Source organism: Schistocerca piceifrons, chromosome 1 (assembly GCF_021461385.2).
Source record: "Schistocerca piceifrons isolate TAMUIC-IGC-003096 chromosome 1, iqSchPice1.1, whole genome shotgun sequence".
Classification (NCBI taxonomy): Eukaryota; Metazoa; Arthropoda; class Insecta; order Orthoptera; family Acrididae; genus Schistocerca; species Schistocerca piceifrons.
This window is the reverse complement of record NC_060138.1, coordinates 648,552,688-648,570,755: the sequence shown is the minus strand read 5'-3', so window position 1 is coordinate 648,570,755 and position 18,068 is coordinate 648,552,688. Positions and strand designations below refer to the sequence as shown.

Here is an 18,068-nt window from a genome sequence, read left to right as displayed (position 1 = left end):
ATCAACAATATATAACAACATGTAGTTTTTATGCAAATTGAACTAATGATACATATTAAATTTTTCCCTAAACTTTAAACAGGTTTTTCTCAAGAAATGATTTTTCAAGACTGCACGTAGCATAAAATAAAAATGATTCTACCAATTAACTTCTACCTTTGACCCCTGAAAAGTAAACAATTTCCTTGGGAGCTTATACCTGTAGTATATAAAATTTGTTAATACTAATTATTTTTGTAAAGACATAAATAGTGAAACAAACCCCAAAAATCGAAATCAAAGTTTGAATTAGCACTATTGAGGTTGTTTCACTATGGTTAGGTATAAGCTCCCACAAATTTAATGTAACATCGACTGATGTTATCCATTTTTTATTTCCGATAACTCATGAGGGGATACACTGCATGCAAACTGCGTACTTTAAACTTGCAGGCCCTTGATCAAATCATAATTACAGGTGCCATTTTTCTTTTATCGTAACTGAAAATCTACAATAAAGTTCAAAGCTGATCAATCATAATCCCCAAACAGATCCTTTGTATGTATTTTCATTGTCCTATTACATATTTGCTGGTATGTAGGTGAGGCTACATTTTTTTAAAGCAGTTTGTCATTGCCTGTGTCATAATGTATAGTCATGTTACAAGTACACCTTTTTTACGGTACAGCTGCTGTTGTACAACAAGTGTGAATATAAGAAATGATTTATAATACATACAATACATATATGTATCAACTACTTTCCATATAATCATCATGGTGATGGAGACATTCATTATAGTGCTGAATTATCTTTCCTCTCCACTCAACAAAAACATCTACTGGCTGTGTGTCAAGCCATTTCACTGCCACTATGCCATGCAGCATATGAAGTGTTATGGCCATAGTGAATATTATTCATCTCTCCCATCCCTTCCTCCTCTTCTCCCATCCTACCAGAATTATTAGGGAAGAAAACAGCTACTAAAGAAATCACTATGTCCATGGATATATCATTGAGTCATTAATGCAGAAATTTCCAATACCAGCTTCATCCAGATGTTCTAGAACATTCTTCCATTTTCAGGGAAAATTTCCTGTATAGAAACCACATCTGTTTCTCTGCCTCTTTTTCCTTTATGACATATGGTGCACACATAATTAGAGCCTTCCCATCACAGAAACTTACGGCTGACAGAGAGCTGTACCTAGAATTAAACCTGATAGTCTGAATCAGGTGCTTCCAGTTTTCTTGCACTATTTTTTCAATTCAAAGATGAAACTTTTATTTCTAAAATTACCAAAAACTGTAATTAAAAATATGGAAATTATTATATCATGAAAGAATTGATAAAACTTTATGTATACAGCCGTTCTGCAATTACAACACACAGAGTACATTAGCTCCTTCTTCTTCTTCAATCTCACTCAATCCATTGCAAGATATGAGTCCACTCCATTTATTTCCAATGTCTAAGCCATCTCTTTTGGGGTCTTCCAATGCCTCTCTCGTCATCACATGGTCTTCAGTGAATAATTGTAGGAGTCCACCTGCTGAAAGCTTGTCGAGGTATATGTCCGATGTGTTGCCACTTCAGTCTAGCAATTATCTCTTGGATGCATGTTACCTTTGTTCTCCTCCTAATATCCTCTGATCGAATCCTATCCTGAGGTTGACTCCTAGCATCACTCGCTCCAGGCTCATTGTGCATGCTGTAGTTCACATGTACTTGGCCTTACCAGAGTCTCAGTTTTCAGACTGTAATTAGTGGTAAGTACATATTATAGACATTTGCCTTCAGGTTATTCGGGACATCCTTGTTAGTCAAGGTGAACTGTACTTTGCAGAACACTACCCAGCTCAGTCCTGTTCTGCAAGGAATTTCTGTACTTCGGATGTTTTCCCTAGTTTAATCTTGTGTACAAAGTAGATATATTCATCAACAGCTGCTATAGACTGGTTTCCAAATGTAAATGGTTTGTTCTCTGTGCTTAGTATTGTTGTTTTACTTATGTTAAGACTGGTTTCCAAATGTAAATGGTTTGTTCTCTGTGCTTAGTATTTTTGTTTTACTTATGTTCATTTCTAAGTCAATCTTGGTAGATGCAAGTATTAGTTCTTAGATCATACTCTTTAGTTCTTAAAAATCTTCACTTATAAGCATGATGTATTCAGCAGAGCACAGATAGTTTACATACACAATGTGCATACATAGACAAGGAAAAAATACCAGATTTCCTGGTTAAAAATACACCTTTTCCCTTGAAAATACTTTTCCTGGGAGAAAGCACATTTTTTTCATGTTAAATGAAGACATACTTTTCCCTCAGTGCCATAAAACTTATCAATCCTTATAAATCTTCTTGCTTAAAAGGAAATTTATTTTGAAAGTAATGCTCCTCAAATCACCATTCACAATATTTTCCCCACAAACTGTTAGACATGTAGACAGTTGTGATGTCACACTCTTTGAGGCCCATGAGAAAAGACGCATTGAAAGCAGTTTCTTGTTACGAAGTACAGCCTTTGACACATTTTGCTGTTGGCAGATACTTGCGTGCACTCTATTTTGTTGCTGTAAATGGTTCATTTTCTTTGCAACTCAAGTTTTATTTTGATGTTATTCTCTTGTTTATGTTTTATTGCTGAAGTATTATTCTGCAGTAGTGGGCTCAGGTAAAATTCTTTGTTAGTGTATCAGTTCTTACCAGTCAAAATTACAGAAACTTCACTGAAAACTAAAACAATGAAAAATTTCCACAATTTTAAAAATTTCCTGGGCTTTTCCCGGTTGTCCTGGGGTGTATACACCCCGATACGAGCCATTTATTTTTATTCCTCTGTTATTCCAGTCTAGGAATTTGAATATATCTTCTAATGCAAGATTGAACAGTTTCAGAGAGACTGTGTCATCTTGGCGAACACCTTTGCCAATTGGGACCCTACTGGAGATAAGGTCTTCATCCACCCTGAATGTCATTGCGGCCTGATCATACATCTATCTCAGCAGCTTTACATACCTTGTTTTTATCCCTTCATCTTCAAGGCCTTCACGATTGCCCAATATTTGTGCAGTCAAAGGCTTTTATCGATAAGCTATAATGGCCCGATGAGTCCCGGTACTACACCCAGTTGTTTTCTTGAGATGGTAAATTGTCTGGATGTGATCCATAGTCGAAATAACTTTCCAAATCCCACTTGCTCAACCCATCACTATGGCCAATTAGTTGGGGACATACACATAACAAAGCGATAGAGAGAGAGGGAGAGGGAGAGAATGGAGGGGAGAAGCAATAAATTTTCCTTTCTCATCATCCGTACAAAAGGCAGCTGGTGATGGTTGATAAAAAAGGTCTCAGTCTTTTATTGAACAATACAAATCATTAGATCACATCTGATACTAAAATGTAATCACTGTTGAAATCTGTCACATATATATCATAACTATCTGAAACCACTATAAACCTACAATGTGTCAACAGTGGTAAAATTTTCCATTTACATAACCTTCACCTGCATCACACAAGATCCATCTGAGTAACTGACAAGTAATTCTCTACAGACAGTCATCTGAATATATGCAATGAAAGGAAAATGACATTTTCAGAGATTATAACAGATTACCTTATGTGCTTGATAAAAAGCACATTTGTTTTATCATTTCAGTAACGTTAAATTTTAAGAGTCATCTTCTGAAGAAGATTCCTTTTCTGAAGAATCTTCTGCTTCTTTTTTTCTAATAGTGTTTTGAATTTTGGCTCTATGTTGATGGTGTTCTTCAGGAGTGGTAGGATCTGACACTTCTTGTTGAAACTCTACTCCACCCATCTTTACAGCTATTGGTCTGCCATTGCCCAACAAATCATTTCTTTCATTGCTTGCAGCTGGCACCGAGTCTACATCTGATGGTACGGGTGTAGCACTGCTTACACACACAGCTGCCTCAAATTGTGACAATGTACCATCTTCAGGGACAGCTGGCTGCTGTGCCTGGGAAATAGCATTTGCATCAGCTTCACCATACATTACAGCTGCCCCAACAACTGCGGCTTGTCCTTCATATTGTGAATCTGTTGTGACTTCAAGTTTGATTCTTTCCTGCTCTTCCTCACTGTCTGTATCATCATCTGCACCTGGGTGATGAGATACAAAATGTTGTGGTCCATCTTGAGAAGATGACAGTTTTGATCCTGGCTTCTGCCAGACCTTCTGGGCATCCTAAACAAAGAAAAAAAAAAAAAGGTTATTACACAATGAAAGCAATACTTACTGGTAGTAGTTTTAATTCATTTATTGGAAACAAGAAACACATCAATTGTGAGATCAGGACATCTCACAAAATATGACATGTGATGTAGTCAGCCAATAGCATTATCACTGTTAAGTAGTGCGTGCACACAAATAGGAAAAGTTAATGGCGTACTTTAATATGCATAGTGTTGCTACAAGAAAAGCAGAGCTTTCACATATAATATTGGTCTCTACGATTAATAAGCTGCAAGAGAAGCTAAACTTTCACGTATAATGTTGATCTTTTTCGCGAGTGTTACACTTTAAGATACATCACACAAATGTGCCAGTAAAAGTTTTAATACTGACATAAATGTCTGATCTTCTGTGCTTGAAATTTTTTCTACGTGGTCGCCCTCAAATACTGGAGTTTTAAATGAGAGTCAACGCTCTGTGATTTAAGAAATTCATTGTACATTTTCACACTTTGTTCATCTTGCGTAAAAGGAAATTTACTTTGAAACTAACGCTTTCCAATCAATCATTCGCAATATTTTCCTGGGACCTGTTAGAAAGAGGTTCATTTCAGCAGTTGCCATAGAGCGCCAGATAACAGGCATCACTGTGCTTGCGCAGCTACGATGACGCAGGAAGCCCGTATATTCGTACATTACATTATGTCATAAAAGAAACAAGGCATCAGAGGAATTCTGTGAACCATACTAAAATGCATAATTCAGCTTAAAGTGCACATTCGTATGTCCAGATTCGGTTGTAAATTTTCTTGGAGTACCAGTACTGTCTTCTTTTCTTCTTCGCGGATGGATCACTTAGGACCACGCGTAATCAACATTTGTTGGCCTTCCTTTTCGCCCAGTATTCCTTCATAAACAACGAATGGGCTAGCTTTCGTTGCGTAGACCATGTATGTCGGTTAGTTTTTCTCTCTTCTTCCTCAAAACCCTGTGTGTTTGTGATTTTTCTGATTTCATTTCTATCATGTAGATTTGGAGACCCTAATTCTCTCAGGTCTTTTTCCGTCTGTTTGTACCAGTTCGGTCTTGTAGTTTTGTTCTTTAAAAATGTATGGATTTTGTGCGTTAACCTGTTTGAGTCCATTCTTTCTAAGTGCCCCATGAATTGGATTCTTCTCATGCGCATTTGTCTGTTATTTTGGAGATATTTTTATATATTTCTGCATTGGGTTTTGGATAATGTACCCCATCTTTAGTTCTTGGTCCTAGGATTTTCCTCATTATCTTACGTTCTTTCACTTCTAATTCCTCTTTTAGTGTTCTGTGTTGAAGGTTTAGTGTCTCAGATGTGTAGAGAGCTTCAGGTCTAATTACTGTTGTGTAGTGTCGTTTCTTGCAGTTCCACGAGAGACTCTTTTTGTTGTAAATGTTTTTTGTTAACTGAAACGCCGTCTCCATTTTCTGGACTCTTGATCTGACAGATTTCTTTTCATTACAATTTTCTGCAATCCATTCACCTAAATATTTAAAGTCTTTTACTCGAGAGATGTAGTTATTACCAATTTTGAGATCAGAAGGTGCATCTTTGAAGTCAGTCATAAATTTCGTTTTTTCAAATGAAATTTGTAATCCTATTTTAGCTGCCTGTTCTTTTAATAATTCTAGCTGTTTCTGTGCATCAGTAATGTCTTGTGCGATCAGTGCCATGTCATCAGCAAATGCTAAACAGTGTAATTCTATGCCCTTATGTCTTGGTCCCAGTCTGTGTGCAGGTGCACCTGCTTTCTTCCATTCTCTAACAACTTTTTCGAGAGCACAATTGAAGAGCACTGGGGACAGTACATCCCCTTGTCGTACTCCAGTGTCTATTTCAAATTCTGTGCTCAATTCTCCCATAAATTTTACTTTGGATTTGGTCTCCGTGAGTGTTTCTTTTATGATGTTTGTTGTCTTTTGATCTAGTCCAAATTCTGCTAATACTTCAAAAAGGGATTCTCGGTCTATACTGTCATATGCTTTTTTAAAGTCGACAAACGTGATGACATAACTTTTGTTTGAAGTACTATGTAAATATTTCACTGAGTTTTTCAAGTTAAGGATCTGTTCTACGCAAGATCGAACTTTTCTGAACCCACCTTGGTATTCGCCTAGTTTTGAATCCAGCTGAGGTTCTGCGCGGTTTAGTAGGGCTTTAGATAGAATTTTGTATGTTATTGACAATAAAGAGATTCCACGATAGTTGTTGGGGTCTGTTTTACTTCCTTTTTTGTACAGAGGATGTATGATTGCAGTCTTCCAATCTGTGGGGATTTTTTCAGTTTTACAGATTTCATGTATAATTTCTTTGAGTTTTGCAATAAAATTTTCTCCTGCATTTTTCCATAATTCTGTGATGATTTGGTCTTCTCCTGATGCTTTGTTATTTTTCAGTGATTGAATTATCTCTTTAATCTCTTGTAAACTTGGTGGCTTTGAGTCTGGGTTGCGTTGTGTACGACGGAACTCAAATTTTTCTGCAGGCTTTTCACAATTCAGTAATTTAGAAAAGTATTTTGCAAGAATTTCACAGTTTTTGGTGTTGGTATGAGCAATTTCCCAAGGTCATTTTTGAACTGGAGTGATGGAGGAGAGTACTTTGTTAATTTTTGTTTGAATACTCTGTAGAAATTTCGGGAATTGTTTTTCTTGAAATCATTTTCTATGTCTTGCAATTTTTTGTCTTCGTGTTGTTTACGGACTGTTCGTATTGCTTTTGTGACTGTTTTCCTGGTATCTTCGAGATCTTCCAGGGTCTTTTGATTTTTGTTGCACAACCAATTTTGCCACGCCTGTTGTCTGAGATTTATCAGTTGGTCACACTCAACTGTCCAACATGGGTGTTTACGTGTTCTTGTTTGCGGTGCTACAGTTTCAGCTGCATTTAAAAGTCCTGCTTGCAGTTGTTGCCAATTTTGTGGTTTTAAATTTTGTGTTTCTTTTGTAAATTGTTCATTGCCATTTATCTTTTGTACATCATATTTAAGGTGTGGAGATTTCTTAGTGAATTTTCTTTTTTCTGGAATGACATCTAGGGAGAATTTTGTTGGGTAATGGTCGGAATCTAGGTCTAGTCCATTAAGGACTTTAAGTTTCATGATTTCTACTGTATTTACGCGGGAGATCATTACATGATCCAACTGATATTCACCTAGTAATGGATTAGGTGAGATCCAAGTTTTCGTTTTCGAGGCTCTTTTCTTGAAAAATGTTGATTTGAAAAATAGGTCATGGTTTTTGCAGATTTCAATGAGTCGCATGCCATTCCGGTTGGTCTGTGTATGCCCTGACCATTTACCTACCCAATATCGATATTTCTTTTCTTTACCGATTTGTGCATTGAAATCGCCCATAAGGATTTTGACATGGTTATTTGGGATTTTTTGGAGAATATTATCTAATTGGTTCCAGAATTCTTCTACTTCTTCTATTTTGTTTTTGTTAGTGATGGTAGTTGCTGCATGTCCGTTGATTAGTGTGTATATCTTATTAGCTGATTTTATTGTCATTGTGGAGAGCCGACCCGAGTAAGATTTGAAAGTTGCGACTGAATCAAGTATTGATGTATCTATTATAAATCCAGTTCCAAATTGTGTACAATTTGCCATGGCTCGTTTTCCAGGTTTTCCTTTGTATATCCTGTATCCTTCCAAATCAAAAAGATTTTCATCTGTATATCGTGATTCCTGAAATGCAACAATTTTGATTTTACGTTCTCTGGATTTGTCCAGGATGTTTTTTAGTTTTCCCATTTTTAAGAGAGAATTTACATTAAATGTCATTAGCCAAATTCTAGATTTTAGTTTGATTTTCTTATTACGGGGTTTTGAGGTACTCCGATTTACCTCCATGCACACTTCTGTGGTCTCCCCAGAATCCGAATAGACCACTTGCGGTTTTTCAACCGTGGGATTTGACCCACTGGGGTAATTTGTCTTTGAAGGTGCTGTATCCATGTTGATTTAATTGGACTGGGTTTGTGACTGAAATTGAGATTTTAGTCTGGTTAAGCTCAGAGTTCCACTTCTGAGTTTTATAGATCAGCCGCCACTAACATGTGGAACAGACGCTGTAGGGTTACCGCCACTAACCTTTGGAACCGTCGTGCCCTTTGTCCAAATAACCTTGGACGGTAGCTTTTATAGTATCCCAAAAAGCAAGGTTGCCTCTTCCGCCAGTTCCGCCGTACCGGTGATCTTCATCTCCGCCTTCACTGCCGTTGAGGTCTTCACCGTATCCCTGGCAAGGGGCCCTCACGAGGTACTATCACCCGGGCCAGGTGAACCAAGGTTTTTTTTATGAGGTGTTACTCCTCGCCCTCCTCCTTTTTCAACCGGGCTTGGGACCGGCTATGGCAGAGTATAACAGTACTGTATTGTATCATTTTTGCTTTTTTTTATTATGGCATAATGCCGTATGTGCTATAAGTTGAAAACATGCTCTTTTGAAATACAGCAAACAGTTGAAACTATCCAATAGTATCTTTTAAAGATACCAACCATTTTCTCCATCAGCTCTCCACAGTTCCCATTCCTTTATCACCCTACATCCTGCTCATCACTGTCGATGCCACCTCCCTCTACACTAACATCCCCAATGCTCATGGACTTGTCACTACTGAACACTACCTTCCCCAATACATGAGTTACTCCAAACTTACAACCTCCATCTTGCTCACCATGACAAAATATATGATCACTCACAACTATTTCTCCTTTGAAGGGATCACCTGCAAACAAATCGTGGTACAGCAATGGGCAGCCGCATCCTATGAGAACCTGTACACGAATAATCTAGAGGAACCCTTCCTAAACACCCACAATCCAAAACTCCTCACCTGATTGAGATTCATTAATGACATATTCATAAGGTTGAGGACACACTACCCACATTTCTCCAGAACTCCAAACCTTCTGTCCCATTCACTTATTCATTTCACCTGGTACTCATCAACTCAACAAGCCACCTTCCTCAATGTTGACCTCTACATCGAGGATTGCTACATCACCACTTCTGTCCATGTCAAACATACCAATCACCAACAACACCTCCACTTTGACAGCACCTACCGTACTGCACCAAGAAGTTCCTTCCATACAGTCTCCCACCCAGTGTTGTTGCAACTGTAATGGCGAGCAGTCCCTCTCCAAATATGCCAAGGGTATCACTGAAGCTTTCACAAACAGAAATTACCTTTCCAACCTTGTCCAGAAACAGATCTCCCATGCCTTGCCTCTCCAATCACCCATCACTTTTCACATACCCACTACTCAGCCACAAAGGAGCACTTCTGTCATGACTCAGTACCATTTAAGACTGGAGCAACTGAATTGTGCTCTCCACCAGGGTTTCAACTACCTCCCTTTGAACCCTGAAATGAGGGATATCCTCCCACATTGGTCATCTGAGCCCACCAATCCTACATAAGATTCTTGTCCACCTCAACTCCAGCATACTCTCAGCACCTTGTCTCATGGCTCATATCCATACAATAGATCTAATTGCAAGACCTGTCCCACACATCCCCCCACTACCATCAAATCTAATCTGTCACAGGCATCTCCTATCATATCAAAGGCAGCAACCACTGTGCAACTTTCTATGTGGGCACAACAACTAAGGCAACCAAGAAGCTGTCAGTCCACTTGAAGGACCACTGCCAAATTGCAGCCAATAGACAGCTGGACCACACAGTTGCTGAACATGATGTGCTTCACTTTAATGACTGGTTCACAGCCTGAAACATCTGGATTCTTCCTGCCAAAGACAGTTTTCTGAATTTTGCTGGTGAGAACTCTCCCCGCAACATATCCTTCATTTCTGTAACTTGGCTGGCCTCAGCTTTCGCTAATCCCTGTCCTCCATCTACCTAACCCCTTCTATGCTCCCATGCTCCTACTCCTGAACTACGTACACGTTCTATACCACCATCACACCTACATAGTCCTTTCCTATTCTGCACTTTTCTCTTCCCCCCACCCCTGAACCCCTCCCCCTCCATCACAGCCCCGTCACTGCATACAGCACCCCTATCCTGTCCTCACCATGTCCGTTCATGCTCCCATAGACAGCACAGCACCTTACCCTACTGCTATCCTGCTAGCAATCCGCCTCCACGTCCCATGTGTCCCCTCTTACACCCACTGCCGCCCCATACTCTCATCACACAGCGCCCAGCAGACTGCTGCTCATATCCGATGTAGTTGGTCCCCAGCACTCTGAGACAGTGGCCACGTGTGTTGCACTTGTGTGAATATTTTCTATTTCAAAAGAAGGACATTGTTTGAAAGCTTAATTATTTTAGCAGTCTTTTTAATTGCACCTGTCTGTGATTCAACTGTGGTGCGTAGCAATCTACCCTTTCCATTGTTTAAGTACCCTGCTTACTGTTATTGGACAGGATTAGACCAAATACCTAATTTAGTTAGTTTAGACAGTTACATTTTCCATAGATCTTGTGAACGATTCTTTAATCAAAATCATATGGAACGAGTCAGTTTACAGGATATGTATACATGATTAGTGTTAACATACATTACAGTTTTTTGGTCCTGCCCATGCAACCTCCTCCTCCTCTTTTTTTTTTTTTTTTTTTTTTTACCAGTTTATCACAGGATATTTATCTATGGGATGTAGGGAGTTGTCCCCGAAAAATGATTTTAAATTAGATTTAAAACTTGCTTTGCTACCTATCAGACATTTTATGTTATTGGGCAAATGATCAAAAAAGTTTTCTGCTGGATATTGAACTTCTTTCTGAGCCACTGACAGCTTTAATAATGGGTAATCAATGTCATTTTTTCATCTGGTGTTGCTGGTATGTACATCTCTGTTCTTCTCAAACTGTGATGAATTATTTATGACAAATTTCATTACCAAATACAGTGTGTTCGAAAATTCCTGTTACAAACTTCTAGGACTTGTAGAGGGGAGTGAGTATGTAATCAATGTCTGGAAATGTACCGTTTCCCTTCTATGACAGTTTCAAGTCAAATGTGTAACTCATCCACTTCTCCTTGAGGAACTGAATTAGGCATGTTGCAGAACGATTATTAGGTAACAATTCAAAAACAAACATAACAAAAACTCATTTTTTCACTTAAGCACATTTGTTTCTATTAACACTCAAAAATTAGATGTTTACAGTACTCCAAAACAAAAAATAGCATACCATACTGTACATACGGAACAGTACTGATGCATTCTAACAGTGGGTTGATGTGGTGACCACCAATGTTGTTATAGACAAGTATCTATGAAGCAGGTTCTTGTACGCTCTCTCCTTCCACTTGGTCTCTCTTCAATTTCTAGTGAAGTGACCAGAACTTGTGCCAGCAGATCTTCCTCTGTTTCTGCAAGAATTAAACTTTGCATATGACCCACAAGAAGTAGTCCATAGGAGTTAAATCCAGTCATTGTGGCGGCTAAACAGTTGGAACACCTTGGCCTATCCATCTTTCACCATATCATCTGTTGAGATGCCTCTGAACCACATGTGAGAAGTGAGGTGGAGCACCATCATGCAGAAATTGCATTGCCTGATGGACATTCAGTGGCATAGATCCCAAGAACCAGGTTTAATATTTTTGCGGGAAGATGAAGTATGAAGGAGCAATCAGCTTGAGTGGAAGGAGGTATGACCATTCAGAATACCTGTCCACATGTTAATACCAAACCAGTGCTGAAACCCCTGAACATGTGTGGTACGAGGGTTTTCATCTCCCAAGACATGTCTGTTTCACGAATTAAGAAGACAGTGCGTAGTGAACTCACATTCATCTGTGAACAGAACTCAATGTAGAAATGGCTGTGTTGATGTCACAGTGCAGGAACCATATGCCATAGGCAATGCATTGTGGAAAATTGGGTAGACCAATAGCATGTAACCTTTGTAAGTGGTACAGATGTAGTTGCTCAAGCACACCGTCCCACACGATACTGTGAGTAACACCCATTGTACATGCAATTGTTTGAGTGCTTAACAGGTCTTCTTCAGCATGATACACTACATCTTCTTCAAATTCAGGCCATTGCCATGACGCCCTCTCATGATGAAGGTAACTGTTTCTCAAAGCCACTGCATAACTGGGGAAAAAGTTAGTGTAATGGCATGCTGCATTGCAGAAAGCATTCATGATACAGCCAACTATCAGTGATTCCCTTACGTCGAGCTTTGCTATACACAACGAGCACGTCTGAATACTCTGAAAATGTGTACCAAACTATGTTTACTGTATCAGATATGCATACACATTGAATAGGTCTCGCAGCAAGACAAACATTAAGTGACAGTGAGTGATTACCTGATGTGGTACACGTCATCCTGTCTACAATATTGCGTACCAGGACAAGTAACTCTGAGACCTTTCTCTTTCCCTCAGCAGACATGGACGCATTACACACACGACTACAGTCTCAGGCAACTGAAACCACACTGTGGTTATAGTTGCCTGAGACTACAGTCATGTGTGTGAGTTGCGTTTGCGTGAGTGTTTATGTGTGTATACTGTTGATATAGTTCAAAACCAATTGCTTAATTCCTTTTCCTTTTTTTTCACCACAATATATTTTACACATTTACCAACTGATCCATTAAATCACAAATCAGATGGCAAGGTAGAGAGAACTGTGGCTACATTCAGTCAACAGATGCAATTTCCACTCTGCTCCCTCCATAAAAAATCAGCACTGAACTTATTTCTCAGTATGTATCAGACTAAGCCAGTGAATGAGTGCAGCAGAGTTACTACATGACAGACAGCATTTAATGTATTTGTGCACTTAATGTTACCTTTTGACTCAAAATAACTTTTCCCTAGTTGGTCTAGGTTCAGTAGGTACACCACAAAATGAATACAGCAATGGGAAGTGCTTGGTAGTCTGTACATCATGGGAGGAGTAAAAGTAACAGCTCACTGTGTAGTTGAGTCACAGAGTTATCAGTAGGCACATATGTAACACTGATGATGTTCTATAGAGCATACTACACAATACATATACACATTCATGTGCACGAACACGTACTACTACGTGGTTACACTGCGCCAGTCAATTACATTTAAATGTAAAATTTTGCACTTCGCAAAATGAAAAAACATAGTATCCTAGATCAGTGAGTCACTGTTGGAATCAATAAACTCACAAAAATACCTAGGCATAACACTTTGTAGGGATATGAAATGAAATAATCACTAGGTTCAGTTGTGTATAAAGCAGGTGACAGACTTCACTTTATTAGTAGAATACTAGGGAGTTCTAAAATATCACTCAAGTATGTGGGACCTGTACCAGATAGGACTAACAGGGGATATTGTATGCATATAGAAAAGGGCAGCACGAATGGTCACAGATTTGTTTACTCTGTGGGAGAGTGTCAAGAAATACTGAAGGAACTGAACTGGCAGGCTCTTGCAGATAGACGTAAACTATCACGAGGAAGTGCATTAATGAAGTTTCAAGAACCAGCTTTATATGATTACTCTAGGGATATACTACATCCTTTACATATCGCACACAGAGATAGTGAGGATACGATAATTACTGTATGTACATAGGCATTCAAACAATCATTCAACCTGTGCTCCACACATGAATGGAACAAGAAGAACCCCTAATAACTGGTACAATGGGACATACCTACTGCCACATAGCTCACTGTCGTTTGCAGAGTATAGATATAGATCTAGATTACACCAGACTAAAACTCAAATTGATTGAGGGGCTGTATCAGCAGAAGTGTATGAGAAAAGAGTGGAAGGAACAGTGGCTGACAGCTGGGACATAGTGGCGGCAAGTGCACAGGGTAGGAATGTTGCATCTGTGAACTTATTCTGACACAGGCTGAGAGAATTGTGTGTGGTATTCAGTGACTTGGAGCAGTGAACTGAGAGGGGAAGATGGAACAAAAGAGGAGGGATACTGTGGACAAGATGGTTTAAGTGCAGAATGAAGTGAAGTGGGGTGCTTGGGGCAAGGGTGAAGGTGGGTGTGGGACAAAGCTAGCATAAACTGAGGGCTCAAAACAAGTGTTGAATGGACATTTCCCATCTACATACTTCAGAAAAGTTAGTGTTGGTAGGAAGGATACAAAAGGCAAGGGTTGTGAATCACTTACCAATGTTGTGCTCAGCAGTGTGTTCTACTAATGAGTGGTCAGCTCTGCTACTGTTTGGTGATGGACATTCACCTGAATGGATCGCTTGGTGGTGGTCATGCCCACATAAAAGTGTGTGCAAAAGTTACACCAGAGATGGTATCTGACAGTACTGCTTTTACAGGTATCCTACCTCTGGACAGGATAGGACTTGTCTGTGACATGACTGAAATAAAATGTGCAGGATAGTTACAAAGGGCAGATCTTGCACCCTGGGTCTTCCACAGGCCTATGGACCATGTGACAAGGGGTTGAGAATAGGTGTGGCATAAAGATGGGCCAGCAATTTCTTAGAGTGAATGGTGCCAGAATACCACTTTGGCAAGCGGGCAAGCGACAGGGGTGGGAAGGATTGTGGGTAGAATGTTCTTCTGAACTGTGACCCTCAGTTTCATACAACTAATTTGTAGAACATATACAACTGCCCCCCCCCCCCCCCCCACCCCCTCTGAACCATGGACCTTGCCACTGGTGGGAAGGCTTGCGTGTCTCAATCATACAGATAGCCGTACTGCAAGTGCAACCACAATGGAGGGGTATCTGTTGTGAGGCCAGGCAAACATATGGTTCCTGAAGAGGGGCATCAGCCTCTTCAGTAGTTGCAGGGGCAACAGTCTGGATGATTGACTGATCTGGCCTTGTAACATTAACCGATACGGCCTTGCTCTGATGGTACGGCGAACAGCTGAAAGCAAGGGAAACTACAGCTGTAATTTTTCCCGAGGGCATGCAGCTTTACTGTATGGTTCAATGGTGATGGCGTCCTCTTGGGTAAAATATTCCGGAGGTAAAATAGCCCCCATTTGGATCTCCAGGAAGGGAGTACTCAGGAGGACGTCGTTATCAGGAGAAAGAAAACTGGCGTTCAACGGATCGGAGCGTGGAATGTCAGATCCCTTAATTGGGCAGGTAGGTTAGAAAATTTAAAAAGGGAAATGGATCGGTTAAAATTAGATATAGTGGGAATTAGTGAAGTTCAGTGGCAGGAGGAACAAGACGTTTGGTCAGGTGAATACAGGGTTATAAACACAAAATCAAATAGGGGTAATGCAGGAGTAGCTTTAACAATGAATAAAAAAATAGGAGTGCAGGTAAGCTACTATGAACAGCATAGTGAACACATTATCGTAGCCAAGATAGACACGAAGCCCACACCTACAACAATAGTACAACTTTATATGCCAACTAGCTCCGCAGATGACGAAGAGATTGAAGAAATGTACGATGAGATAAAAGAAATTATTCAGATAGTAAAGGGAGACAAAAATTTAATTGTCATGGGGGACTGGAATTCGATAGTAGGAAAAGGAAGAGAAGGAAAAGTAGTGGGTGAATATGGAATGGGGCTACGCAATGAAAGAGGAAGCCGCCTGGTAGAATTTTGTGCAGAGCATAACTTACTCATAGCTAACACTCGGTTTAAGAATCATGAAAGAAGATTATATACGTGGAAGAGGCCTGGAGACACTGGAAGGTTTCAGATAGATTATATAATGGTAAGACAGAGATTTAGGAACCAGGTCTTAACCCGCAAGACGTTTCCAGGGGCAGTTATGAACTGTACAATAAAACTGAAGAAACTGCAGAAAGGTGGGAATTTAAGGAGATGGGATCTGGATAAACTTAAAGAACCAGAGGTTGTAGAGAGTTTCAGAGAGAGCATTAGGGAACAATTGACAAATTCAGTGGAAAGAAATACAGTAGAAGAAGAATGGGTAGCTCTGAAAGATGAAATAGTGAAGGCCACAAAGGATCACGTAGGTAAAAAGATGAGAGCTAGTAGAAATCCGTGGGTAACAGAAGAGATATCGGATTCCATTGATGAAAGGAGAAAATATAAAAATGCAGTAAATGAAAAAGGAGGACAATCGTCTCAAAAATGAGATCGACAGGAAGTGCAAAATGGCTAGGCAGGGATGGCTAGAGGACAAATGTAAGGATGTAGAGGCACATATCACTAGGGGTAAGATAGATACTGACTACAGGAAAATTAAAGAGACCATTGGAGAAAAGAGAACCTCTTCTATGAATATCAAGAGCTCAGATGGAAAACCAGTTCTAAGCAAAATAGGGAAAGCAGAAAGGTGGAAGGAGTATATAGAGGGTTTATACAATACTTGAGAGCAGTATTATGGAAATGGAAGAGGACATAGATGAAGATGAAATGGGAGATATGATATTGTGTGAAGAGTCAGACAAAGCACTGAAAGACCTAAGTCGCAACAAGGCCCCGGGAGTAGACAATATTCCATTAGAGCTACTGATAGCCTTGGGAGAGCCAGCCATGACAAAATTTTTCCATCTGGTGAGCAAGATGTATGAGACAGGTGAAATACCTCCAGACTTCAAGAAGAATATAATAATTCCCAGCCCAAAGAAAGCAGGTGTTGACAGGTGTGAAAACTGCCGGACTATTAGTTTAATAAGTCATGGAAGCAAAATACTAACAAAAATTCTTTACAGACGAATGGAAAACCAGGTAGAAGCCAACCTTGGGGAAGATCAGTTTGAATTCCGTAGAAATGTTGGAACATGTGAGGCAATACTGACCCTACAACTTATTTTGGAAGATAGATTAAGGAAAAGCGTACCTATTTTTCTAGCATTTGTAGACTTAGAGAAAGCTTTTGACAATGTTGACTGGAGTAATCTCTTTCAAATTCTGAAGGTGACAGGGGTGAAATACAGGGAGAAAAAGACTATTTACAATTTGTACAGGTACCAGATGGCGGTTATAAGAGTTGAGGGTCATAGAAGGGAAACAGTGGTTGGGAAGGGAGTGAGACAAGGTTGTAGCCTATCTCAAATGTTATTCAATCTGTATATTGAGCAAGCAGTAAAGGAAACAAAAGAAAAATTTGGAGTAGGAATTATAATCCATGGAGAAGAAATAAAAACTTTGGGGTTTGCCAATGACATTGTAATTCTGTCAGAGACAGCAAAGGACCTGGAAGAGCAGTTGAATGGAATGGACAGTGTCTTGAAAGGAGGATATAAGATGAACATCAACAAAAACAAAACGAGGATAATGGAATGTAGTCGAATTAAATCAGATGATGCTGTGAGGATTAGATTAGCAAAGTAATAAAGTAATCTATTACTTTGCTATTTGGGGAGCAAAATAACAGATGATGGTCGAAGTAGAGAGGGTATAAAATGTAGACTGTCAATGGCAAGGAAAGCGTTTCTGAAGAAGAGAAATTTGTTAACATCGAGTGTAGATTTAAATGTCAGGAAGTCCTTTCTGAAAGTATTTGTATAGAGTGCAACCCTGTATGGAAGTGAAACGTGGATGATAAATAGTTTAGACAAGAAGACAATAGAAGCTTTTGAAATGTGATGTTACAGAAGAATGCTGGAGATTAGATGGGTAGATCATGTAACTAACGAGAAGGTACTGCACAGAATTGGGGAGAAGAGAAATTTGTGGCACAACTTGACTAGAAGAAGGGATCAGTTGATAGGAAATGTTCTGAGGCATCAAGGGATCACCAATTTAGTACTGGAGGACAGCGAGGAGGGTAAAAATCGTAGAGGGAGACTAAGAGATGAATACACTAAGCAGATTCAGAAGGATGTAGGTTGCAGTAGGTTCTTGGAGAAGAAGAAGCTTGCACAGGATTGAGTATCATGGAGAGCAGCATCAACCCAGTCTCTGGACTGTAGACAACAACAACAACAACAACAACAACAA

The 18,068-nt window shown here is 39.5% G+C and overlaps 1 protein-coding gene across 1 annotated transcript in view; it reads right to left on the bottom strand.

Moving 5' to 3' along the window:
* Positions 1 to 3,314: 3,314 nt before the first annotated feature.
* LOC124805223 (RNA helicase aquarius) overlaps positions 3,315 to 18,068 on the bottom strand; it is a 380,133-nt gene continuing 365,379 nt past the window's right edge. Inside the window, exon 27 of the mRNA XM_047265726.1 lies at positions 3,315 to 4,198. Within this exon, the coding sequence (XP_047121682.1) occupies positions 3,659 to 4,198 (540 nt within the window). The 3' untranslated portion in view covers positions 3,315 to 3,658. The remainder of the gene's footprint in view (positions 4,199 to 18,068) is intronic.